The sequence below is a fragment of the Patella vulgata genome, chromosome 8 (genome assembly GCF_932274485.2).
Source record: "Patella vulgata chromosome 8, xgPatVulg1.2, whole genome shotgun sequence".
In the NCBI taxonomy this organism is placed as follows: domain Eukaryota; kingdom Metazoa; phylum Mollusca; class Gastropoda; family Patellidae; genus Patella; species Patella vulgata.
Window position 1 is genome coordinate 30137000 of NC_065886.2, and position 15426 is coordinate 30152425.

General features: G+C 37.0%; 1 protein-coding gene across 2 annotated transcripts in view; it reads left to right on the forward strand.

Annotated features, from left to right (window-relative positions):
• LOC126830612 (gamma-aminobutyric acid receptor alpha-like) overlaps positions 1-10674 on the forward strand; it is a 50521-nt gene extending 39847 nt beyond the window's left edge. For both annotated transcript variants that reach the window (XM_050561013.2, XM_050561014.1), the window contains 4 exons: positions 623-763; positions 2633-2785; positions 7070-7290; positions 9999-10674. In XM_050561013.2, the coding sequence (XP_050416970.1) occupies positions 623-763; positions 2633-2785; positions 7070-7290; positions 9999-10274 (791 nt within the window). In that variant the 3' untranslated portion in view covers positions 10275-10674. The remainder of the gene's footprint in view (positions 1-622; positions 764-2632; positions 2786-7069; positions 7291-9998) is intronic.
• Positions 10675-15426: the final 4752 nt, after the last annotated feature.

The following is a 15426-nucleotide window of genomic DNA, read 5'->3' on the forward strand; positions in this document are numbered from 1 at the left end:
TCATGTCCCGAGCACACTATGATCTGTAAAGCGAGAACTGTCATCTCCCGAGCACGGTATGATCTGCAGTAATAAAACTTAAAGCCGCTGATCATCATTTGGGCATTTCAGATTGATTATTTACCACCCACATCCCCCCTCCCCCTGTCAGACCGGTGTGGCGTCTTTACTGCGACGGAAAATGGTCTCAGAGCGCGTCAAGTCGCCATAAGCGTGGTAAAAGCGTGGCGGAAACGCCAGAGATCGTGCGGTGGTCTCCATGGTCGCCAATGATCAACACATACGCCAAAGTTCTGCGATCTGACTCTTTTCAAGTTTGTAATTTTTGGGTCGTAGCAGCGCAGTAAGGACGCCACCCGGGTGCGACGTGGGCATTAATAATGAACGGCTTGGATTACAAATAGGTCTATCAAAACATTTTAACGACAATCATAGTTGCAATGGGCTTGTGTAGACTATATCCTATATCTTCTGGTGTTGGTGGTGAATGGTGACAACATTCAGTTCATCATGTCTTTGTAAATACGGATTACTGATATTCCCTTCAGATGTCCAACTTTCACCATATTGTAGTTTGGAAGGGATTTACAATATTATGTACTTTCTGTTTTTCTATTTTCAGTTGCTTATTCGACGGCTGATGTATTCTATAAATGGCGAGCCAAGCTGACGTCACCAGTTGATATATATCCTCATCTGACCCTGTCTACTTTCGATTTAATTGGCTACCCAATGACCAATTACACAGATATTGTAAAAGGAGGTGGGTCACTTTCGTCTTGTCCAGTCTGTGACGATATTAGTGAGTTCTATATCAGTGATGTCGAAAGGTTAAATTGTAAATCAGGACCTTTCGCTTAACCAATTCGTTTATGTGGTGTTTGTGTCATTGGCTATTTGTAGACCAATCCATAAGGAACGAACTGGACATTCTATTTTTGAAATACATGTAACGTATAATTTTGAAAATAATGAATGAATGAACGATTATATATTTATACAACCACATTTTAGATGGAAATATATTGTCGTTACCCCAGCCTGTCTGTCCGGCTGCATGTTTAAAACTTTTGTAAACGCTCTACAGATTTCGGTTTTAGTTTTTATTAATAATTTTTAATTCAACCTTGTTCGGATGGGGATTCCAAGTTGTGCGTCGAATGTTTGCGAAATTATCACCTTTGTCATCGAAACAGCGCAGACGTTTTGCAAGTAAGAGATATTGCGATTTCTGTTTCAAGTTCCCTGGGAATTTTTTGGCTTGTCGAAAGTTAGAGTTAGACAGTAATGTGTCGTAGGATTAATTACAAATATATTTTTCACTTTTGCTGGAACTGTTTGTCAAATCATACGGAGGAACTTCAATTTATGCGGATTTAGATTCCAAGACAACGAAATATTGACTGTGATGTGTGAGGAAAGGTCATTTTTGTTTTTAAGAAAAATAAGAAAAGTTCAGATGTTCGTGAAGAGCAATCGTTTTGAAATTAAAGCTTGACCATAAACTTTCTGCGGTGCTATATTGTCACCGTTCAAGAAACCTAGAAAGCAAGTCTTCCAAATGCCGCTAATAGATTATATTGGTTGCCTGGCAACAGTATGTTGTAATTAGGATGTAATTTAATTTCCAAAATTAGTAAGCGCAATTTAAAAATAACTGTGATTAGTTATTTTTGATTATCGTAAAAGAATATTTAACAGTTATTTTTTATTTTCGTAACTGATTAATGAAACAAACTTTGCTGCTGTGAATACTGATTTGCTTTAGAGTTTTAAAGTTGTACTGACTTGACCTTTCATTCCCTCAGATTAATTCTTACGCTATGGATACACACAACCTATTACGTTGCTGGAATATAAAATGTTATGTATCTTGTTATATCTCTGTCCTGTACCCAGTTGAACTTCCCGTCTTCAAATTAACACTAACAAAAAAACGTATTACGTTGAAGGAATATGTAATTGTGTATATCTATAGTTGGGTTTAGTTACAGTCTGTAGGTTTATTAAAGTTGATATAATGTAGAATCAAGGAACGTGTTTTTCACAATACTGAAATGAAATCGGGTTTAACGTCCGATTGCTTCACTCACTGAACCAGATTCATAGAGCGGGGTATTACTTGAATTCATTGTGCCATCATGTGATACTGTATGTTCTTACTTTAACAACAGGCGGGGGGCGCGAACGGTTTAAAGCCTGCGTTTAAGATCATAAGGTCTGGCATTGAGTCAACTGGCGTGGTTTCGATTCCCAGCTTGTACGTGACAAGCAGAATGATCACCTTTTTAACCTTTTGGGTTTTTTTACCGGATCACACGGCTTCCTCCCACTGTTAAATATGTTTACGCGCAAGCGAATTATTGAAATACAATTGAACCATTTGTTAGTCCCCAAATAGCCCAGTTTATCTATCCTTACTTGTACAAAAGGGCTCTTTCACTGTTTTCACTCCTTACTTTGTAGACATCGTCTAATTTTGTATTTCCACCATTATTTATGACAGTTTCTGTGTTTTAAAGAGAAACCTGTATTATATGCTGTTATATGCTGTAACCCACAGTGTTTTTTTAATAGACCGCAAGTATTAGCAAAGTTATTAATAAAACAGCTTTTCTTTTATGTGTTTCAGAATTACATTCCATATTAGCTGTGAAGTTTTATCTACGACGTCATGCTGGTTATTTTATTATACAAGTGTATGTACCCTGTGCCTTATTGGTTGTCTTATCCTGGGTTTCGTTCTGGATCAACAGAGAAGCAACAGCCGATAGAATAGCTTTAGGTTTGTAAATATACATAGTAATATATTTACTGGGCCTTTCACAAATGCAATGAAATGGGGATGAACGTTCTATTGTTCTGGGTGGGGGTGGGGGATGGATGGCCGAATGGTTAGCACGTGCGCACTGTATCAAAAGGTCTGTCATTGAGCCAACTGGCGTGATTTCGATTCCCCAGTTGTACGCTAAAAGGAGTCGGGTCGCCTGTCCAAAGCCGTTGGTTTTCTCTGAGTCCTCTGGTTTCCTCCCACTGCTAAAGACCCCTATGTGCAAGCAAATTACTGAAATAAAATTGAACCATGTGTTATTCCCGAAATAATCTGGTTTGTGTCGAGTGGACGTTACCCCCCTCTCTCTCTCTCTCTCTCTCTCTACCTCTAACGCCCAAACGACACAAACTTTTTTATATCTGGACTATTACAATTACAGAGCAAGCTCATATTATGTATCATATCTTCAACCAAAACCAAAGCTCCTAAAATCGAAGTGTATTATTTCTTTACCAATATAGCCATTTCTATCCTAAAGTATTATGTAACCAAATATTCAAATATATTCCAGTCTATAATCAGCGTTTATTTGTGTCGAGTGGACGTTACCCCCCCCCCCTCTCTCTTTCTCTCTCTCCCCCTCTCTCTTTCATGGAGTATGCTATGAGGGAACATTTGCCCGAACAGCGACGCTTTTATATCGAATTCCAACTGTTAAGACATATATTTTACATGCAGGGACCGTTTAGTTACCTCATAGAAAGCTTTAGGTTAGTAAATATACACACCTTAGAAATGCATCTACAAGGCCGTTCAGTCAATAAATAATACATTTAGCCATACATTTATGGGGCCGATGAGTTAGTAATATATGGTTTAGTGTCTTTAATGATACTTTTTTGGAGCCGTTCGGTTAGTAATGTAGCTAAGATAGTACCTTTAGTTATATATTTGCGGGGCCGTTTTGTTGGGTCGGCAATATATTTTGAGGGTCGTTCAGCCAGTCATGCATTTGTCGAGCAGTTCCTTTATTAATATATCCAGGGGTGGGATGGAGGTTGGGATATTAATGTATTTGGTAAATTGGCCCATAGTAATACATTTACCGATGGTCTGTGCATACCATTGGCAGCACTTTACATATCCCCGGGGAATCGAAATAAGAGTCGACCCTGACACCGTTATGAAGTCACAGTTGTCCCTAAAATAGGAAATAAGCAGCTTCGCGGCATGTTTTAAACGACTCCATGGCAGTAGTAATGTTAACAGAATTGAGTCTCAATTCCTCGCCAAATAATCCTTTATTATGAATTCGTGAACTTTATTTAATCCGAGGTGTAACTTGTTGGGGAAACTTTCATTTCCCTTTCGCCATAGAAGCAGATTGACAATAAAGCCTAAAAAGTTCAAGTTGAAAGAAATTATTCTTATTGGCGTGCTGTGCTCGCACATCTGTAAAATCGGTCTCTTTTACTTGAAACCCTTGAAATGTCATCGCAAATGAATGAAAACATGAAAGCATTGATCGCCCCAGGGCATGCTTCTTGGTGATCCATGTATTCTAGGGTAAATTGGCAAATTGGTGAAAGATCTGAAGAACAAAACAGTAAGGGAGTAAATCTTCGGTTTTTGTTCTGTTTTCTTACTCTTCGATGTTTTTAGTGAATTTGTTGTGTTAAGTCTGTTGTTTACCTGGATTTGGTTACAAACTAGTCGACATCAAAGTCTGGGATTAATCAACTTAAAGACTCGTTTATTGAATACATCAAAGGCGGCTTTTCGAATAATTGCCATTGATAGAGGAAATTGTTCACGGCAACCAAGCCATCACACGATAACAGGAAAAAGACAATTTTGTGACCTTGTTCATTCTAAGTTTTTTTTTCTTTAATTTGTATAAGGATAACTGTAAGTGTTTCTCAAAGTGACTAAAATAGAATGTCGATGGGACTTGTTTGGTACATGTGGCCTAAGTAAAATAATTTGAGAGCATATAAAAATGAATGAATGAAATGGGGTTTAACGTCCTACTGCTCTGCACCGACTGGGCTATTGAAGAGGGACATGGGGGAAATTTTGCAAGGACAGCTATTCCAGCTGTCAAGGATTCTTTTACGTGGAACTATTTTAAACCGAGGTCAGGTGTACACATTGGTGTGCACATAATAGACCCCTCTTTAGTTGGAATTCGATATAATAGTAGGCCACAGCACCACTGTCCTGGCAAACTTCCACTCATAACACACTGCATGGCGTATGTCTGTCGTCATTCACTAGTCGCAATCGGTGCAGAATAGTAGTTTAACGTCCGCTTCAACCGATAGTGATATCGCAAACAAGTTGCCTTATTTTATTATGCTTAGTGCAAGAGTTTGAGAAGGCACCCCTTTCTCCAAGACACATACACGCTCACACCTGGGATCGAAACCAAGACCGAAAGACAGAGGTGATTGGCCACCTAGAGCTCGAAGCGCGACACTCTAGACTACCTTGGCCATCCCAACCCCGGTCTCAAATTTATAAAACGTGGTCGTATCTATTAATCATGCGGGCTAACATCGGTTCATCCGACGTGAACCACGCAACTGACACAATGCTTACCCCAGACTGAACTTGAATGACCGTTAAAACCTGGTTAAAGTGAAACGGGTCTCTCAGCCATTGTCTGTATGGTATTGTCTGTCCGTTATTAAGTGGCTTTATACTTCCTGTTTGTAACTTCCCTTAACGTAACCATTAAACACAAATTCTCATTCAGACACGGTTAACGAGATTTATTTGAAACTACCGAAATGTTAAAGATGAAATTTCACAAGTTTCTTGTACTCAGTATAGCTGATGCTAACTATTCCAATAAATTCTGTTAATTCTGGAATATCCCGAAATGAATTGAAATCGGGTTTAAGGTTCTACTTTTCTGCACCGACTGGGTTGATGAAGACGGGAGTACGACATATATTGTGCGTAGGTCTACTCTTATACTGAATTTTAACTGTAAGGATCCTTAGCGTCTATACCAATGTGTACACGGGACCTCGATTTTTGTTCTATTCGAACTATTATACGTTGCCCCTTGCTAAACCCCCTGTCCTGCACCAATGACAAGGGGGAACCACGCCGGAAATACCCGACGAACTTTCTCGGCCAATACCGGGATCGAACACAGGACGCACTGTCTTACTCACCGAGCCACCATAGCTCCCTAACTGGGATATCCTATCCAGGAGAGTAATCTTAACTACGGAAAGTTACCTAGACTGTTGCCCATACTATTAGCCTTAGTGACGTTTACTATTGACGTCAGAAGAACATACCGCTATAACATAATATTGTATAGACATTGGCTGCTCACAGCGTCAGCATTTGTTATCATGGCAAGTTTCTACAATCACCTTTAATGTTTTAAGTTCAACCAGACAGTTTTTTTTTATGCTTCATTACCCGATATTGTTTTCCAAACTTTTTGTCTGGGATATTTTTTTTTGTTGAAATGTCACTATCATGAGTTGATAAACTTTGACTTTAATAAAGAACAAGACCAGGAAGAGGCATCTGTCTCTTCCAGTCAATATGAACAATAAAATATGTTAGAGGTTATTTTAAATATGTCCACCATCTGCCACTATTGGCTTCTATATGTTCTTCATTCTAACCCGTTTTTTTAAACAGAATGTAAACCAATTCCCGGTTTCGACTCCAGTGTAGACCGACACAAGACATCGGGATTCCCCATGGCGGTTTCTACTTCTCAGTGGTGCGAAATGTTGAAGTCTCGTGTATACGTTTAAGTCGTGAACGCAAAAGAACCCTTTAGGGTTAGAATTCGAAACAAGAGTAGGCCGTAGTTCCGCTGTCCGGGCAAAGACTCCCCTATTGCACACTGTATTGCGTTAGGAGCAGAACAGTAGGACGTTAAACTCCATTTCATTTCATTTCATTTCATTTCGTATTGCGTATGCCCGTCTTTATTAGCTCAGTCGGGATAGACAAGTCGGACGTTAATCACCATTCTATTTATAAGAAACCAAAGTGGGTAAAAAGAGAAGATTATTTAAATAATAAAATTTCCATTTTGCACCATCGTTTCCCCACAGCCCTATTCTGTCTGAGTAGTAGACATTATAATAATTTTAGTCTCTCAATATACACGTAAATAGCGATACGAATGGGAAATATTTAAAGGAACCTATTTTGTTCGAAAAGGAATGACATACGGTGTTAAACCAAATTCCTCGTTCTTGATGAAAGTTCTAATGCCGCTTTAAAAGTTAATATTTATATTTGTTTTAATTTCAGGAACGACAACTACGTTAACTATGACCATATTAGGTATAGAAAATAGAAACGATTTTCCAAAAGTATCCTACATTACCGCCTTAGATCTATATATAGCCGTGTGTTTTGTGTTTGTTCTTTCAACAACTGTAGAATTCGCCATTGTGCATTCTTTTACCAAATATGGCACTGGAGAACCATTGTTACCAGAATCTACTGATGATGAGGAAAGTGAAGAGGAAGTGAGTATAGATGAATAATTTTATGAATCAAAAGTTGTCATTAGAAACTTTTTTTTTACTATAGATTATTTAAAGATGGGTTTCACAGAAAATGTATTTATCGGGTGGTTATTTCCAATAAAAGTATGGCAATTTTGGTATATATGGAAAGTAGAGATATCCAATCTTACTAGAAAAATACTGGATTCCCCGAAAAACACTCATGGAGCGTATACAGGACAAAAATGTAAGGCTTCCCCTAATCGACAGCCCGACGATTAGGAATTTCTGCACGCGTGATGTCAAAGGTCACACGCGAACATTGAGCGCTTGATGTACAAGTTGATAAACTTTATGAAGAGTTAGACGTATAACACTTTCTGAGATAAAAATGACGGAAAAAGACGCGGGTAGTGGATAATTTGAGAATTTAATTAGGATTCGATATTTGTAATAAACAGTAAGCGATTAAAGACAACATAGTCTTATGTATACAATGAATTCTACTCTGACTTCCAAGAGAGGTAAGTCACTTGACGTAAACATGACCTGGTTTGATCGAATTTTTATAGCACGGCATTCCTTCGCAATTACAATGTTTGAGAAGGATTTGAAGCAAAATTATGACAAATTAATTAGTTTGAATATGTTTTTAGTTTTTACCGGGAAGGTATCTTTAATACATTTATTCAACGTAATAAGTGTTCAGATGCACTTAACGGGCGTTGGTTGGCCGAATGGTTTATAAGGTCTGTAATTGACTCAAGTAAAGTGGTTTAGATTTATCGCTTGTACGTTACAAGGAGTAGGTTTTCTCCGTGTTCGGTTTATTCCCACAGCTAAAGACACCTACGTACAAATTAAAATAAAATTGAAGCATACGTTAGTATTGAAATGACCTGATTTGTGTCGAGTTGCCCTTAAACCCCATTTCTCGCTCCGTTGCGCTTAACAATACGTTATTAAGTTCTATCGTATGTGCGAGCTACACGATTCGTTATTATAATTTGATTATTACAACAAGTTATTTATGACAGAAAAGATTTATTTATATTCCTGAAACACATTCTATAAGTAATTGACTATATTTATATACTGTAAATAAATTATTCCCGAATGTTACCTGATTGATTAAATGCAATATGAATTATTAATTATACATTTATTAACATGACAAGCCCAAAATCAACTTTCTAGACCATCGGATGGTTGTGATTTGGGGACGGATTTAATAATTGATATTCAAGATTTTGTTTTTTATCGTACCAACATTAGCAATGAAAATCGAGACTACACTATTCTTATCAAAACTACAAACATTTATACCTTCGCTCGGAATAAAGTAATTTGACTCAAATTTTCACTGTATTCGCTTTTCATTATCTATTTTAAAACTATTATAGCGAGAACTGTCAGTTCTTTATCTAAATCTTACAAAATTGCGCTTATGGATTAGATTAAAATGTAGTATTTAAAATACATATTGCTAGCCGATTCGTAATGTAAGGTAACATAATAAATCAAGATTTTATCCCCACAGGATAAATTGTGAAAGAAAATGTTTTAAAAATCTGGACACTACTTCTGTATCTTATTAGTTATATGATTCGTTATTTAATCAAACCAATACTTCCGCTCGTTTAAGGTCAATAGTATTCTTTGCCACATGAAAGTATCCTGAACATTGAGACCAACAAAATAAACAAAAATGTTATTTTTTTCCTCTTAATTTCCGGCTTACTTGAAATCCACTGTTAAGTAAAAAGCCTATAATAGGCAATGTATATGATCATTGGTGTATTTAAATGGATTTATCTGGTCGGTTTATAGAAAAACGTTTAAAAGCGTGATGAGATATCGATTTGTTTAGTATCACTTCTTTTTATCTCCCCCCTTTTTTGCTCTTCTATCAATGAAGATAACATGCAGGTGGATGAGGGGTTTTAACCTTCCTTTCTTTTCTTTTCTTTTTTTTTTGAACGATATTGTAAGGAATCGCTAAGATTTACTGGGTTTTTTTATTCTCTTATAAATAAAGACCTTACATTGAATTCTATATATTTTTGGGTTTGGAGTGTCTGTCTCATTTCCGCATACAGACGACATTGCTCTTTTTTTCTGGTACACGTGTTCTAATTTTGAAAATCAAACGTTGGTCGTAATTCTTCTGGTACACGTGTTCTGTAACTATTGGCAACTGGACAGTGTAAATAACAGCCATACATGAATCATAAATGGTTTAGAAAATTAGAAAGCCATTTTTATTGACCATGGTTAATGCGGACGGGACTTTGAATCCCAGCGGTCACGGAAATCTTACTGATTATCGGACATGCTAATTCATTAATCGACTTCTATTCGAATAATATATTCAACTAAAATGATCAATTTTTCTGGAAACAATGACCTGTTCAAATGAATATTGTCCTGCATTTGTTTGTTTAATTTTAATTAATGGATTTCATTATGATATTGTACATTATATACATAAGACCGATTACATTTCATCAGTTAACCACAAACCGAATACTAAACGGTCTGAAATGCCAATAGAATTCGAATATTCAAATACTTGCGTGAACACAAATTCAGATAGCTTAGAATTCTAAATTTTGGTCGGTTGAATCTCCCATATCTTTAAGACTTATTAATCATATTGGGAATTTAAGCTTTATTAATTATATTGTGAATTTGAGCCATTAATATATTAATGATTTGTGTATTTACAGAATATGAACTTATCAGGAAAATGTGATTTAGAAGTTTTAGAGATGGAGAGAATGAAAATAGAAGGACATAACAAAAGACGTTCTAAAAGTTTTTTGGCGCTGCTGTGTCAGTGTTTAACTGGTACAAAAACTGGATTTAATCGCGTGAAAACTGGAACCGTGGGGTTACACGATCTTAGCAACAGTGTTAGTCAAATTGATAAAGTGTCGCGTGTGCTATTCCCGGTAGTATTCATAGTTTTAAATCTTATTTATTGGTTCGCCTATATGCCATAAAAATAACTATACTCGTCTGGATCAATGTTACTTCTAAACGAGACAATTTGAAAAAATGTAAATTGAAGAGTCCAATAAAAGAAAGGCGTGTCAGAGGAACGGAAACGCATTAACTTAACAACACAATTGAATGCAACATTGACAGTTGAAATTTATTAACTCAGATGAAACTCGATATGGGACCTCGCGGAAAAGGTCATCAGCAAATGATGAAAATGGATAGGACTGACATTGATTTGGTGGCCGTGACCTGCTACCAAAAATAATTGCATGTGTCTTTTTATTATGAGTTGAAATTGAAGCAAACTTGAATCGTTTATGGTCATGTTTCCTGAATAAAAGTAGAAAAGTTGTAATACTGGGCGATAACCGGCAAAAATACGACATGGCTTTAGTTTCTAATTAATTGAAGTAGGGTTTTTTTTTGCTACCGTTTGTTGAAGTGTTTCTTGTTACAAGAGTACAGACATATTGTGAACAGTTTTATTTATCACTAAATCAGGCGATACACTAATCCGCATTATAAGGTAACAATTCGATCCAAAAAAAACCCTGAGACTCTGGCCATCTTATCCAAATAGACGACAAATGTCATCAATATAACCGCAACAATACCTTATAGATTCAAATGTGTCACATTTTCTTTACCCAAAATAAACACGAGACCGACTTTTATACGCAAGAATCTTACAACTTGGTACTTTCAGACAGAACGTACAACTCCAAGACATGGGTCCAGATATATCGAATTAAACTTGTCGAATTGAATAGGTAGCTACTGTTGGAACAATACTGTCTTGACCATTTAGTGATATCATGTATTTAAACTTGCATACATGCGCATTTCAGATGTATGAATACGATGTAGCAGGCAGGTTTGGAGATGAAACTGGCCGATTTATTTTTTCTGTGGCCCTTTTCTACGGGTGTGGCCATTCTAGGAGACTACGGTTGTGGCCCTCTCTCTCTGACTGGCAAATTACTCTATAATTTATATATGCTATGGAAATCAACCCACCATGTACACAACTGTAATATAAGACGTTAACGTCTACAGTTGTCATCAAGAGTATGATAATAAATCAAGACTACAAGTAGCTACATTTGACAAGTCCATCATGTAATATCTGACATGTCATTATTAAATGTAGGCGGTGTGGACGGACAGCAGAAAGCACTTTGATATATTAGTTATATGAGAGGTTTGTCTACAATTGCAGTTGACAGATTAGCCATCTTGGTTCCTATTTAATATCTGCGATGACCATGAACTATTATTGACCGTCTCAGCTGTATACTCTGTCTTTTCCTTATTAAATTTTACAAGTACGATCTTTCCAGTGTCTGGTTTGTAATTATTAAAATGTGTTATATCCCAGGATGTGGATAACACCTGATGTTTTAGCCGAGTTTAGGAGCAGAACAGTAGGTCGTTAAACCCCATTTCATTTCATTTGTTATCCGCGATACCACATCGTTTTGGGAAGAGGACGTTAAAGTGAATAAATCTCTAACTCAATATTATCCATAATTGCTAACGTCTTACTCGCCGAGCGACTGTACAAACGACTGATATAACTGATTAAAATGAAATTAAAAATGTCAAAAATTGAATATAAAACAGTTTACCTACATTCATGTTAATAATGTGCTTTACGGTCCACTTTGGTCATTATTCGTTTCTACAGAAAAGAGAATCAGCTCCTATAAATAAAGCGATTTCTCACACACACACACTCCTGATTTCGTTTCCAAACCTGGGTAGTCAACACAAAGTATTGTTTACTGGAATGTTCCGGGTTCGACAGGACTGTCGGGATTTGTCAGGCTCAGTTTCCACCTGTCAGGATTGTGGCTGCGACCAGTTCTTTTGATAGGACGCAAATACGACAACGACAGGAGTACACATTAGCGTGCACGTAAAAGACAACTTCTCTGTTAGAAATCGAATATGGGCCTTTATTAACCATGCTAGTTAGTTAGCAATAATGTAGGGTCCAAACGACAACTTTTCCCATGAAACTAGTAGTCAGGTCAATATAAGGAAAATACCTCCTCAACCCCCCCCCCCCCCAAAAAAAAACAACAATTGCTACAAAAGGTTTCTCAACTACTAAAAGTTTACCAAAGTAAGACCCCCGGAAAAGTGTTTTTTTCAAGATGGCGTCAAAGATGACCACCGAAACGTCTTGATGATCATAACTATGTCACTGTCAAGTCAAATTTGATGATCTTGGTGTCTTTCCCTAGGTTTTTTGGGACACAGAACACATTAAGATCATTAAAAATGATGTTGGTCTATTATGTCAAAAATGGCCGCCAAAACCTCCAAATGACCGCAAGTCCGTACCTATTGACTCAGATTTGACGATCTTGATGTCTATCCCCAGGTTTTAGAGGACAAGGAACATATTAATAGAACTTTGGATATCACTGAGCTGTTGAATTGTTGTTGTTGTTGGGGTTTTTTCGGCAGGGGGGGGGGGGGGGGGTGAGGAGGTATTTTCCATATATTGACCTGACTTCTAGTTCCATGAGTTAAGTAGTATGTTATAAGGTACACCAAACCCTGCCAGCATCAATTAAGAAACCTTTTGTAGCAATTTTGGGGGTTTAAACTGTATTTTGACCTGACTATAGCATGTACAACATATACAAATTTAACCATGTTACTGGGTCATCAGCTTGGAATGGATGCAACTAACTCAAAAGTTCCTGAAAATCTACTTGCTCATAATCAATTGACAGATACCTGTCTCAAGTCCAGGGCTTGGGTAATAAATCTTCACATATTCGACAATTTGATTGACTTGTGTAACTTTCATTTTCTATTCGGTCTATTAAAGTTAAAAAGGGATACGAACAAGTTCATCAGGATTGCCAATATTTTTTTTTCAGGTTTTAGTTAAGAAACTATGTCTTTAATCTACTGTCCTCAATATCTCGATATATCTTAGTCATAAAACAGGTTATATCTGCAAGATCGATTCTTGGAAACCTTTACTAACACTGTTGAAATATAATAATTTTACACCGTAATAAAAACATTTAGATTTCATGTGTGCTTGGCGATAGGTGTCCAATAACAACAGGGGAGAGTGTGTGTATGTGTGTGTGTGTGGGGGGGGGGGGGGTCTAACGCATGCCCTTTAGGTCAAGTGGCGTAGTTTCGACCTCACGCTTGTACGCAACAAGGAATCGGGTCGACTTCCAGACCTAGGGGTTTATCTCCAGGTACTCCGGTTTCCTACCACCGTTAAAGAACCCGATGCGCAAGTCAATTATTGAGATAAAATGACATAGTTTCGGTCGAGTGGACGATAAACCCCATCTCTCTCTCTCTCTCTATACCTCTGTGTCATTTCTGGGCTATTACAACTATATTATGTATCATATCTCCAACCAAAACCGAAGCCCCTAAAATTGAAGTGTATTATTTCTTTACCAATAAAGTCATTTCCATGTTAAAGTATTTTGTAACCAAATATTCAAATTATATTCCAGTCTAATCAGCGTGTATTTCAATTATATGATAAAGTCCTGATTCGGAGATGAAACAGACATTAGCGATTTTCAGGATTGGCAGGACAATTGTACACTAGACTACTAGCTACCTAATATAAATTCTACATTTCGACGGTGACAAAGAAAAGCGTCTAGTCGTTCTGATGGGACAAAAACCCGAAGTCTCGTGTACACATTGACATGCACGTAAAATAACTCTTGACGGTTGGAATTCGAAACAAAGGTATGTCGTAGTGCCACTGTCTTGGTAAAGTTACTCTCATAGCATACTGTATGGCGTCATTGGCGAATGCCTGTCTTCAGAGCAGAAAAGCAGCATGTTAAACATCATTTCATTTACATTGTTTATCATACTTTTGATGGGTGCGTTGAGAAAACAGAGGGCTCCTTTACGTGTGCGCATAGGATCTCGATTTTTGTCGAGCTAAGGCTCTATTGGCGAGATACTACATTGATTGTTTTAGTCTTTCCCACGAAGTCTTTTGCTATTAGATTTAATAAGTGGCTTGTCCTGGTACGAACAGGAATGTAGAAGAGAAACAAGGAATACGATTACTCAGGCTATTCACCACCCATATTATATTGTTCGTGAATTAAGTGGCTCAGCGATGAGGAACTGTCTATCCGTTATTCAAACAGTATTTGAAATCAATACTTGAATGTCAGTTTGGTCTCAAGGTCCTGATAAACCTCCTCCATTGTTGATAAATAATCACCAAAATACTTAACTCGTTTGGAAATTTCATTTTCTTGAAAGCCCTTCTAACTGAAGTTATGTGGTTTTCTGCTTACCTCAAATTTAAATCAATATGTTTTTCTGTTTTCTTCAACACTAAATTTTTGTTTTTGTGCTTTCAAATTTACATCAATCTTGTTTTTAGGCATGGCTATTGTTCAGTCATGGCTATTGTACATTAAAATTTTAAAGTTTGACTCCGGGGCCCCGTTTGAATCTGTAGCTATAGCTAGCAGAACATGATGGCCATGTTATATATATATATTTATACGGCGGTGCTTTGATAGATGGAATTAACAGAAGTTTAGGACAAACCATCGTTGAAATCATTAAAACAACATGATAATAATTGTTAGATTTGTTCACTTGCCACATTCTGGGATAGCGAATCTAGAATGAGTAAAACCATACTCTGCTTGTTACAAGACCGGTATCCCTATGATCATGTGACCGTTTCACGGCAATTTACATCCCGGGGTTGGTAATCATAATAATATGATTAAACAGAATTCCTGGACGCATATAACATTCACGGCCCAATATACGATATAATTGGTCAGTTAAGACGGAGTGTTGCCATTATTAGTATTGGAACATCGAGGTCGTATTTCAAATATGAATTGTTCACGGTATAACTTTAGCTAAACTTTTAACCACGACAAGTAATGGGACAAGGACAGTATTCATATTAATACATATTATTTTTAATAAATACCGTTGATTATAATATGATATATGCTATGTTTAAAATGGCGTTTGACAACAAGATATCTACCATCATAGATAATCGCATTAAACTTGATTAGGTTGTATCATATGGCAGTATTATACGCGACTTTGTAAACCGGGGCACTAGACGAAAACGCAGGCGTGATTATCCAGACGACCGTT